General features: G+C 52.5%; 4 protein-coding genes across 4 annotated transcripts; 2 read left to right on the forward strand and 2 right to left on the reverse strand.

Annotated features, from left to right (window-relative positions):
* Nucleotides 1–142: 142 nt before the first annotated feature.
* N656DRAFT_777382 (ribosomal protein S13) lies at nt 143–2,011 on the forward strand. The gene is made up of 6 exons (XM_064814812.1): nt 143–238; nt 320–641; nt 1,137–1,210; nt 1,267–1,295; nt 1,399–1,520; nt 1,580–2,011. The coding sequence occupies exons 2-6, from the start codon at nt 618–620 to the stop codon at nt 1,799–1,801; spliced, it is 471 nt and encodes a 156-aa protein (XP_064671790.1). The 5' UTR covers nt 143–238; nt 320–617; the 3' UTR covers nt 1,802–2,011.
* Nucleotides 2,012–2,450: 439 nt separating this feature from the next.
* Nucleotides 2,451–3,431, reverse strand: N656DRAFT_796706 (Shwachman-Bodian-diamond syndrome protein; the record flags this gene model as incomplete). Its single annotated transcript, XM_064817559.1, has 1 exon — nt 2,451–3,431. One exon carries the CDS (start codon nt 3,429–3,431, stop codon nt 2,451–2,453), a length of 981 nt encoding a protein of 326 aa, XP_064671791.1.
* A 944-nt stretch (nt 3,432–4,375) lies between these two features.
* N656DRAFT_777385 (uncharacterized protein) lies at nt 4,376–6,691 on the forward strand. Its single transcript, XM_064814813.1, has 2 exons — nt 4,376–5,164; nt 5,221–6,691. Exons 1-2 carry the CDS (start codon nt 4,645–4,647, stop codon nt 6,381–6,383), a joined length of 1,683 nt encoding a protein of 560 aa, XP_064671792.1. The 5' UTR covers nt 4,376–4,644; the 3' UTR covers nt 6,384–6,691.
* Nucleotides 6,627–7,647, reverse strand: N656DRAFT_843781 (uncharacterized protein; the record flags this gene model as incomplete). The annotated part of the gene is made up of 3 exons (XM_064819106.1): nt 6,627–7,121; nt 7,200–7,437; nt 7,516–7,647. 3 exons carry the CDS (start codon nt 7,645–7,647, stop codon nt 6,688–6,690), a joined length of 804 nt encoding a protein of 267 aa, XP_064671793.1. The 3' UTR covers nt 6,627–6,687.
* Nucleotides 7,648–11,217: the final 3,570 nt, after the last annotated feature.

The raw sequence follows: 11,217 nt of genomic DNA on the forward strand, positions 1-11,217 counted from the left end.
CTCAGCCACAGTCGAGTGAGGTGGGACTCTCCCGAGCCGGCTCCGAGCGACAGTCTAGCAAAAGAACTTGAAAAGACTGAAACATAAGGAAGGAGTCATGCAGTCAGCTTCAAACAGGTAAATGAGAGAGCAAACAGAACTATGAAAGCGGATTCGCTGGCCGTCTGCAACTCCACTGATCTGGCAGTCAGTACTCAGTAGCTCGTCGGCAGGATCAGAGCTTTTGCTGCCTATAACGGTATGTTAATGTACTTGAGATGAGGATATGGCAAGCTAGACATTGCCGCTGCAGTTTGAGATCGCTGATGGTTAGCTGTAGAGTTGGTGAAATGTTTGAGTTTTCAATGCAATGGGCAGTGGGACGAGCTATCAATGGAACAATCTGCTGCCAAGGAGTGTTGGTGCTACACTACTGTACTATGTAACTGAAAAGCTTCACCTCGGTCAGAGAAGAATGGCCCCACAGGCTCACCTTAGAGGTCCCTCTTGCCCCACCACGTGATCACACAGAAATTCCAAAACTTATCGCGGCACAAATTTACCGGTACCCTTCCCACGATCTCGGACTTCAACCAATTCTAGGACAACGAGTGCCGGTCTGCACCAAGTTGCCCAACATGTCTCTGGTATCCGGAGAGAAGGTATGTTTTACTCAAACGATATATGATTCCAGGCTGCCGATACCTTCCGTTGCTTCAATCCACTCGATCTTCCTGAGCTGCGTGGGCATTTCGGCGCAGAATATTGCGAGAACCGATCGACAGGTTTCGATTACACGGTGAAAAGCACACCACTGTGCTGAACTGGCAGACCAAGACGATGACTACGTCCTATCGACTGCATTGCACTTGGAGCAAGAAGAACGATACTACGGTTTCAAGGTGGAAATGTTGGATCTCGAGGTTAAAGAAGATGGGGCACACATCGATAAGGGCATACCTACCTCAGCCGGCGACCCGATGACTCCCGGCCCGCCATTCCATGTGTTGGAGCGACTACTCATCGCAACCGGACTCTATCCGACTCCCGCCGCAGCTCAGGAAGTCGGATTTCGAGCAGGATTTCTCCCTTCCACCAAGAGGACTGAATTGTGTTGAACCGCATCATAACCAGGAGCGCCTGCTAACGGGTTGCAGAGCAACTTCAACCACATTCTGCGTCTGCTCAACACCAACGTTGACGGCAAGCAGAAGGTTGTCTATTCCTTGACGTGAGTGCTCAGCATCGATCCAATATTCAATCTCTCCAAACTAACGCTTGTTTCAGTAAGATCAAGGGCGTTGGTCGGCGCTACTGTATGTCCCTCCGCACCACGAGCTCGTGACAACTTGACAGAGACCCTTTCCCGTCTCGATGCGAGCATACCTCGAGAATGCGATGCTGACTGGATGGGGATAGCCAACCTCGTGTGCAAGAAGGCCGATGTCGACCTGAAGAAGCGCGCCGGTGAGCTCACCTCTGAGGAACTTGAGCGTCTTGTCACCATCATCCAGAACCCCACCGCCTACAAGATTCCCACGGTACGTTATGCCCCGCCGAAGTCATGCGTGACAATTGTTAGCTGACAGCCGGGCGATAGTGGTTCCTCAACCGTCAACGCGATATCGTCGATGGCAAGGACTCGCAGATCCTTGCCAACGGTGTCGACTCTAAGCTCCGTGAGGATCTTGAGCGCCTGAAGAAGATCAGGGCGCATCGCGGTCTCCGTCACTACTGGGGTCTCCGTGTCCGTGGCCAGCACACCAAGACGACTGGCCGTCGCGGCCGGACCGTTGGTGTGTCCAAGAAGAAGGGTGGTTAAGCATTTTCTCAGGCGTGCGGGGTTCTTTGGCATTGCTGTACTTGGCTTTTTGGCGGTGTTATCCCAAGGCTAAGGGGTGGTCGTGGACGGCTCGGGTTGATTTTTTTACCTTGCGAAGATCTCTGCAATCCGTTAGGGAACTCGCTGGACATAAAGGGAACCACCATGATTTACAGCATGACAACACTGGCGCGGATATGAAAAAAGTAATGACATGGACTCGTGGCCTGCTCTTTAGTGATGATGCAAGTATAGACCATGATGGATTGCATTGGGAAAGGGGGAGCGGAAACAGAACGCCCTTATGAACCCATTCCGAATCTCTGCCCAGCACGTACGACCATAGGCGGTAGAAAACTCGGGATCCCGTCCGCTCTCCCTTAGATAAGCGACCGATCGCCGAATTAGTAGTTGGGTCGGTGACGACCAGCGAATCCTCGGTGTTGTACGTCTTCTTTTTCCCTTTTCTCTTTTCCTTTTTCTCCGGGTATGTCTTCCTGCGGTGCTGTTGCGTGCTGGTAGAGATGCCTCATCATATGATGTATATCTTTGGGGGAAATTTTGATGCCCAACGCCAAAAAGCCTCTCAACATATGCTACAAAAGGAGAGCTGGGGTATCGAGAATGGTCGCAAATCGTTCTCATCCTTTTAATCCTCATGAGTGACTGCCATGTCCAGGACCTCTACCCTCCCCTGCCCTTTTGTTTCACCACTTATGAAATCCGACAAGCCCTTGAAGGCGCCCGGTTCTACAAAGCCGACAATCTCCCACTCTGATCCCATGACGTCCTGATTCTCGACCTGCTCGATAAAGCTGAGGATCTTGTCCTTGACCGTTCCGGGAGCCTTTTGTTCCCCCGCTTCATCTTCCTCGGCACCGGCGCCGCCCTTGCCCCCTGGCGCTTTAGGCGCCTTGACGGCCTGCTTCAGCACGCTGGTCGAACAGGTGATACGCAGCCGCATGCGTGCCCTGGTAACGGGGATAGGCTGGCGCGCGATGAGGGCTCGCATCGCGTCCAACGCTTGGGACTTGGCGCTCTTGTTGGTCGTCACGCCGGTCCATATGTGCTCCTTCGCTGGGGGCTGCTGGGGTTTGCTCTCGCCTGCCTCGCCCGTTGCGGGAGTGGCGCCCGCACTGTTCGCCCCGCTCGTCGGGGTGTGGCTTTTGTCCTTGTCCTGTTGTTGTTGGTGGTGGGCCTGTGAGCTGAGCATGTCGAGCGCCTTTTCAATCATGCCCGGTGTGTAGACGCGCTTGGTCCGCGGGTCGACGAGCTTGCTGGCCACGATGGAGATGACCTCGTTGTGCACCCGCTCGAGCTGCGCGCTGCGCTCCTTCTCGCCAACCTGCAGCTCGCCCTTTTTGAGGATCTCGAGTATGATATCGTCGACCGAGGCATCTTTGCCAAAGGCCTTGGCAAGCTCTGCCGAAGGCGCGGTTTGGCCCTTGGAGACGTTGAGGAAGACGGAGTGTATCTGAAGGACGTTGTCGAGGTCTGTCTCAATGCCCGAGCGCCATTCGAGGACTTTGTTCTTGTAGCAGGCAATCTCGAAACGCTTTTTGCCCTTTTTGAGGCGTACCAGAGAAACGTTGGTGAGTTTGATCTGGCCAGAGGGTTGTTGAATCACCATGATGGCGGGGTTGTGATGCGACTCCGTTCGGACGAGACTGCGTTACTTTCACGCTGGAGTCAAGGCCCTCGGCCGATAGCATATAGGTAGATGGAGGAAGGGAGATTGGGGTTGTGTTCTGCGGCAGGTTGTACAAAATGTGAGCAGTCGATATCTTCAGATTTTTCCCATTCAAGTTACAGATACTACTTGAATCTTGCTGTCCTATGTACCCCGCCATTAGAATGTGAAGTTTGAACACAATTAAATAGCGGCACTGTACGAATGGATATTCTCCATCCAAATTGCCATTCCGGATCTACTAACCTGCTAAAGCAGTATCCACAACAACAACCACAACCACGGCCAGATGCTCGAACACCGTAACGTTTGTAAGCATCAAGATCTTACTTCGAAGTCCAACTTACTGTTCTTCCACTTTCTGTTTTCGTTCTCGTCTATTTCCCCCTCCAGTTTTGTAACCTTTATTTAAGACCTTAGTATGTTGTTGAAGACGAGTCTCGTAAGGCCGTTTACTGTCGCAGGTTCGTTATGAGTCAAGAGTTTGGATTCGCCTCACCTGCGGGGCGGGATGTGCTGGCACCGTATCAGAGCTCTCACCTTTGCCTTGCCCTTGATGCGGTGTCGCGGAAGTCTCGGTCGCCAGCAGAATCGCCGATATGAGAGAGGCCAACGCTCTGGACAAACACTCTGAAGTTGATAGCGAGGAATAAAATTACAGGATCTCATCATGGTCGGATGTAAAAGCACATGAGGACTGCTTGGACTGCATAATTTGTACTTATCTCCTAACGGTTGCCGGATCAATGACGAAGCTGATGGTCCAGGGCGACTTATCAGCGTGCGGAGGAGGCTAGCAGCCGATTTGTATTTAGTCTGCAATTGGCTGCTCCGCGATAAGCAGATGAGGCAGAATGGTGTCTCCGACTCTCCGCTGTCAATGCCCCACTTTCTTGCCTTCTCGTGACCTGTCCTGCAAGGTACCCAGCAACGGGGCCGTGGCGCAACCTTTGCCTGCCTGATTGACGCAAGCGCTTCCCAAGTCTAGCTGGAGTTTCTGTTTCATAGTGCACTGTCTTTCCTTCCCCCAAGCTCTCTTCCCCATCCTCCCCTTCATCACTCCATCACCCTTCCAACCGTTCAATTCCCAGTTTCGCCTTTGTTGCCATCAGCTATCATCAAAGAAAGCAACTGTCCTTTGTCCGGAAGTGCAATGAGGATCGCTGCCTCAACAGTGCTGCTCGGGGCTGCTTCGGCAGCCTCATTCCAGCAGCAAGCCCAGCATGTGCTTTCAGATGGCTTCGGCAGGGCCGAAGAAGCCATGAAGCCTGTTAGCGACGCATTCGCTGAGTCGATTGCTCGTCCTATTGAGAGCTCCCAGCCCAAGGACTTGCCCAAGGACTTTTTCCAAGGCATCACCGCCGAAGCTAAGGCACTGTGGGACGAGATTAAGCTCCTCGTCCCCGAAAAGGCTTTCGAGCATTCCACTTGGTTTAGCAAGCCGAAGCCGCATCGCCGCCGCAGCGACTGGGACCATGTCGTCAAGGGTGCTGATGTGCAGAAACTGTGGGTACAGGATGCCGATGGCCAAAGCCATCGCCAGGTCGACGGCCGCATTGAGGATTTCAACCTCCGCGTCAAGGCCGTCGATCCGTCCAAACTCGGCGTCGATTCGGTCAAGCAATATAGCGGCTATCTTGACGACGAGGCCAACGATAAGCACCTGTTCTACTGTAAGTGCTATTGCTGGCTCGCCGGTGAGAACGGTTTTGCTGATCTAAGCATTCAGGGTTCTTTGAATCTCGGAACGACCCGAAGAACGACCCGGTCGTCCTGTGGCTCAATGGCGGCCCGGGTTGTTCATCCCTGACTGGCCTTTTCCTTGAGCTTGGTCCTTCATCAATCGACAAGAAGCTCAAGGTTGTCAACAACGAGTTCAGCTGGAACAACAATGCCTCGGTCATCTTCCTCGACCAACCCGTCAATGTTGGGTACTCGTACTCTGGATCTTCCGTGAGCAACACCATTGCTGCTGGCAAGGATGTTTATGCTCTCCTGACTCTGTTCTTCCATCAATTCCCCGAGTACGCAAAGCAAGACTTCCACATTGCGGGCGAGTCGTATGCCGGGCACTACATTCCCGTCTTTGCCTCCGAGATCCTGTCGCACAAGAACCGGAACATCAATCTCAAATCTGTCCTCATTGGCAATGGCTTGACCGATGGCCTCACGCAGTACGAGTACTACCGCCCTATGGCCTGTGGCGAGGGCGGTTATCCCGCTGTCCTCAGCGAATCCGAGTGCCGCAGCATGGACAACGCTCTGCCGCGGTGCCAGTCCTTGATCAGAAACTGCTATGAGAGCGGCAGCGTGTGGAGCTGCGTTCCAGCTTCGATCTACTGCAACAACGCCATGATTGGCCCGTATCAGCGGACCGGCCAGAATGTCTATGACATTCGTGGCAAGTGCGAGGACAGCGGCAACCTCTGCTACAGCGCCCTTGGTTATATCAGCGACTACTTGAACCAGAAATCGGTTATGGATGCCCTTGGCGTCGAGGTCTCGGGTTACGAGAGCTGCAATTTTGATATCAACCGCAACTTCCTGTTCCAGGGCGATTGGATGCAGCCATTCCATCGCCTGGTTCCCAAGATCCTCGAGGAAATTCCCGTCCTCATCTATGCCGGCGATGCTGACTACATCTGCAACTGGCTCGGTAACCAGGCGTGGACTGAGGCGCTTGAATGGCCGGGCCAGAAGGACTTCAACAAGGCCTCGATCAAGGACCTGAAGCTCGCCGGTGCTGACAAGGAGTACGGCAAGGTCAAGGCCTCGGGCAACTTTACCTTCATGCGCATCTATCAGGCTGGCCACATGGTGCCCATGGACCAACCCGAGAATTCGCTCAACTTCCTGAACCGTTGGTTGGGCGGTGAGTGGTTCGCGCATTGATAGCTATGCCCAGTATTGTATATGAGAATTGCTATTCGATTGCTCTCGTTGAATAGTTAGTCAAAGTACTTTTTGTATGTAGGAATTTAAACGAGTTGAGCTCAGAAGGACATGGCGCATTCACTGTTTCTTTGCCACATCTCATATCTCACAATTGGAAAGTTCTGACTTGGGGCCAATTCTCAGCGAAATGTGATGAGGGCTCGAGTAGCTTGATAAGGAATAAGCAGACCTTGGATCGATCCTCAAAATAAGATGTGATGTAGGCTTGATTGAGTAACTAATCAACATTGTGCCCTCCTTCTCATGAATTTCTCTCGAACAACTCTGGCCACAAACTGATCATCTTCTCGTACGCCTTCTGAGCAGTTCTCTTAAGGTCCCACTCGTCCTCGTCAGGGGCCGATCTCGCGATGTCCTTGAATTTCGCGGCCCAAATCTTCCATTTCTCCTGGGTTGGCCAGGCTTCACGATAAATATGATTGTCCAGTGAGTTGGCGTACTTGACCAGGACCTCCCCAGCAAGTAGGATGTACTGCGCCGCGATGACGGCGGCGGCATTCAGAGCGCAGGGGTTGGATCTAATAGCTGGAGCAGGCCCTTTCAGACCCTCATCGATGCTATCCGTCGCCACTAATACTCCCCTGTCGCCCCAAAGTCCAGCGCCGGTGATTCTGGCCAACAAGGTGAACATACTGAGAGCCATTCTGCAGTACTCCGGCTTGTCGTCAGGGCCAACTGGTTCGGGTATATCAAAAACAAGTCAGTATGAAGCACTGTTATTAGCTATCGTGCTGTGGGCAATTGCGTACGTACGGGAATATGCATGGCTAGTCCCGCTGGCAGCCTCTAGCAAGTGCTCGTCTTTCCAAATAATCCGAGGATCCTCTGGATTGTAATGTTCAGCGTCGATACAAAGGCTTTTCTTGAGCCCTATGAGCAGATCGGCAAGCCGCTTGAGCCTGACGTCGTTGTACGGGACCGACCGAGCGACTTGGAAGACGAGGTTGACAAGAGCCGAGACCACTATAGCACTCCCGTACCCCGGATCTTTCTTTCATGACGGCTCGTCTGGGAAGAAAAATGTGGCCCGATAATACTCTTGAATGGCGTTGAGTGTCCTTGTCGTCACGTCCTCGTCCTCATCCGGCGCAAGAAGCAGATCTCTCACGAAGACAAGTAGTTTCAGCTCGTCCTCGTCAGAGAGGTCACTCTTCTGTACCTCCTCAAGACAATGTAACCACTTGGTGTCCTCAGGATTCATGATCGCAGGTGCAGCAGTAATCGAGCGACAAGTAAAAGCAAGTCGATAAGGAGTCTGTAAGCGAGTTGTAGGTCCTCTAAGGAATGATGGGAATGCGAAGCGCGTTATGGCGAGGGGCACTCTGTGGACACAATCAAATCAGGTTGAGTGAGTGGAATGTTGGTGCAGCTGTTTATTAATTACACGAGGTCGCTAGTCCAGCCATCTGCTGTGGCCTCTCCTAAGATTTTATCGCAAAGCTCTACGAACTACTGTGTACGTCCGTACTTACGATGTGTCTTGCTTGGAGGTAACTGAGGGGTATGAGTGGCTGTGCTCTACAAACCTCACACATGTTTAAGCCGATCAACGCAACCAGAGCGCTTATTACACCCTAGCCGCTGGAAGCGCCGGCCATCTTTTGTGGACTTGACACATTTTAGCGCAGGCAAGAGATCTGGCCAATCGATTTTCCTGTTTCGTCAGTACCTCATATCCACCGCAAGTGAGTTATCATTGGGTAGCTAGGCCCGATGGAATAGTTCTGAACGACGTATGTGGATAGAAGTTAGGATCTGGTTTCAACACTTTTCCAATATCTATTGTTCATAGGAGTATTCGGTTTCCTTGGGAAGCGCTACGCTATGCCTCGGCCCTTGGATACAGACCTCGCCGGCGCGTCAACAGATTCCTATGATCTGAAGCGTTCCGGGGCATCACGGGGCAAACATGGACATTCCTCTAATTTTAACCTATGCAGGGAGAGCGTCAGATCCGTATGACGAATAGCTGGCGCGTAGTTGGCGATTTTCATCTCTTGATCCAGTCTTCTAGACACCTGGAACTTATCATGATGACAAGTACTCTTCTAGACACCTGGAACTTGTCACCATGACAAGTACAAAAGGGAAGGCAAGCCCTCCCCAGACTTCAGGCAGGCAAGCACTGGGAATTGATCAGTGAACCACGATTTCCTCAACATCTCCTACCCACTAAGCTTCATTGTCCCTTCGTTCCGCTCGTTGAACGACTGTGAGCAGATTGATCGACATAGAGTGCCTTGTCTTATATATACAACGTTTGTTACTGTTCGTTACTGGTCAGAGGATTTGAACGCCAACCCATGGATCCATTCCGCTCCGCGCGTGTTAGCCCAAGGCGTGGCTCGGAACAGAGGGATGAGGACCTGGTAGGGACCCTAAGACCTAGCTCATGGCCATGGAAGTGATGGGGCTATAGTGTCTGGCTGCTAATACCACTCGCTATGGCAATACTATACCCCACGCGGTGTCATTCCTGTGAGAGTGGTCGAGGATCAGGCCAAGAGCATTCCTGACGATCTCTATCGCAGGCGGAACAACCGATATTTTCCGCATGTGTACAGGAACAGAGACGAACCCAGAGGACCAGGGCTGCCACCTGCGAAGCTGTTCAATGACCATAGCTAAGAGATGGGGAGAGACTCTACGAATTCCCTGTCAACGTTCCGGGGCGTGTGTCTTTCAACATGAACAGAGCCGCTGCTTCTTATACTCAGGTCGAGAATTGTCGAAACCGCACCGCTGCCGATATCATGGCCAACCCCCCTAACGATCCTGGCCCCTCCCGCGGGATCATACTGGCTCACAACAACGGCGGTCGGCGTTCCCCAATCGGCCTCATATACCATCCCGAGGGCGATCTTCAAGGCTTCAGAAGGGCTCCAGTCGAGCCCCTGGATCGGGACGGCCGAATATTCCTGCATCGTCACGACGATGATATTGCGGTTAGTCCTTTGCGCCGCACGGGCACTTGGCCGCCTAGGGACGAGGACGCGGAAGATTTGACCACGTATGAGGTCCGCTATGCGATTGCGCCTCTGGAGCGTAGACGTTATCAGAGGGGAGGAAGGGAGCCGCAGCGTCGTTGAACTTTGCATGGAAGCTGTCTGAAGCGTTCTGGATGGCCGAGCACAATGTTCCTGCGTCGTCACAGCGACGATATCGCGGTCAATCTCCTGCGACGCAAGAGCTCTTGGCCGCCCAGGAACCAGGCCGCGGATGATTTGTCCCGCTATGAGCGCCGGTATGGGATTGCTCCGCCGGAGCGTAGGCGGTATCAAAGGGGAGGAAGGAAGCCGTTGAACTTTGCATGAAAGCTGTCTGAAGCGTTCTGGATGCTTAAGCACATAGGGGCGAATTGGGAGTTGAAGTTCATTGAGTCCTTGCTATACTTTGAAATACCAATAGTTTGAAACTGGAGAAAGCCACTTCTTTGGAGCATGATTCGAACTGCGAGTCTCCAGGTCTGCTGGCTCGGATGTCTGCCACTCTACCATACTACCCAGTGGGGGTGAAAGGTGTAAGAGCTACAAGTTTGATATACCGGTAGTGTCGGTTGGAATGGACTGCATGTACAGTACAGTACACAAGCCTGCCAGTGACTCAGTGAGTAACCGCAAACATCATGACCAAGATATGACAACACACCTCAAACGTTAGGTAGCATTGGAAAGGAAGGTAGATAGGGACAGTCACAGCCCGATATTTGTTGGCCAGCTAGTTGATGATGGTGAACATGTCGGTATTGTATTTCGCAGCTTTTTACACCCTTCTTTCCATACAGATATACACATCCCATTCCCCCTCTTCCACTCTCCCAAGCCCTCCATGTGTCTCGTTCCTACGATATCCCGCTTCCTAGCCACCCTGCTTCTTCCTTTAGTACTCCTGGCAGTAGGCACCGCAAAGGGGTATCTCCCCCCCCAATCGCATCCCATCCGTAAACCCATAAATAGCACCATAGAGTAGTAAACCCGGACAAAACGCGTAGCCACAAAACCAATGTGAAGATGTGAGAGAGTCGCAACCACCACCACACCAGTAGAATGTCAAATCCAACTAACCCTGCCCTACCTCCAGAGCTATCTGCAGAAACAGCCTGTCAGATGACTCCATGCCTTCTTCGGTTCCCTTTTCCGGTTTTCCGGTTATTCCCAAGCCATATGAGAGCCTCTCCCTCACATCAACGCTATCCCTATGAGGTTGACGGCACGAGGCGGGCCTATAGGTGTAATATCGCAATATCAAGTCGTTTCGGGATCACCAGGAGAAGAGTGTTTTGTGAAACCGGAAGGAGTGAGGGGGACGGAGATTGCGAGGGTAAGCAAACAGGAGGGGTGCGAGAGATCACCCCTTACAGTTCAATGCCCAGCGGCATTATCGTACACGGGGCGTCAACGTAGCATGTCGAGAAAAAAAATCGCAAACATCGACGCCAGCTAAATGTCTTGACTTCGTACAATCCCTCCTCCGCTTAGGATGCGGAAGGAGAGTCTCATTCTGTTATATTCAGTCCATGCTGCAGTCCGAGAACGAGACGGCGTGCAGGAGGCATGTCAGGGCTCTTAAGGAGGCTGTTTCCAGCAGTTAGAGGAACCCAAATCGGCGGTCCTTCATCGGGCTCGAAGTCCAGCGTTTTTCTCCCTGAAATGCCCGCTCTTCCGCGTAGCGCGCCGCTGCAAATCTCGTTTTTGCCTGCTTTTCCTATATCCTCTATTGCCTGGCGGGCATGAGGTTGCGGGGTTAAGCAGTAGCATCCACGGCAATCCGT

Source organism: Canariomyces notabilis (assembly GCF_033297395.1).
Source record: "Canariomyces notabilis strain CBS 508.74 unplaced genomic scaffold N656scaffold_6, whole genome shotgun sequence".
In the NCBI taxonomy this organism is placed as follows: Eukaryota; Fungi; Ascomycota; class Sordariomycetes; order Sordariales; family Chaetomiaceae; genus Canariomyces; species Canariomyces notabilis.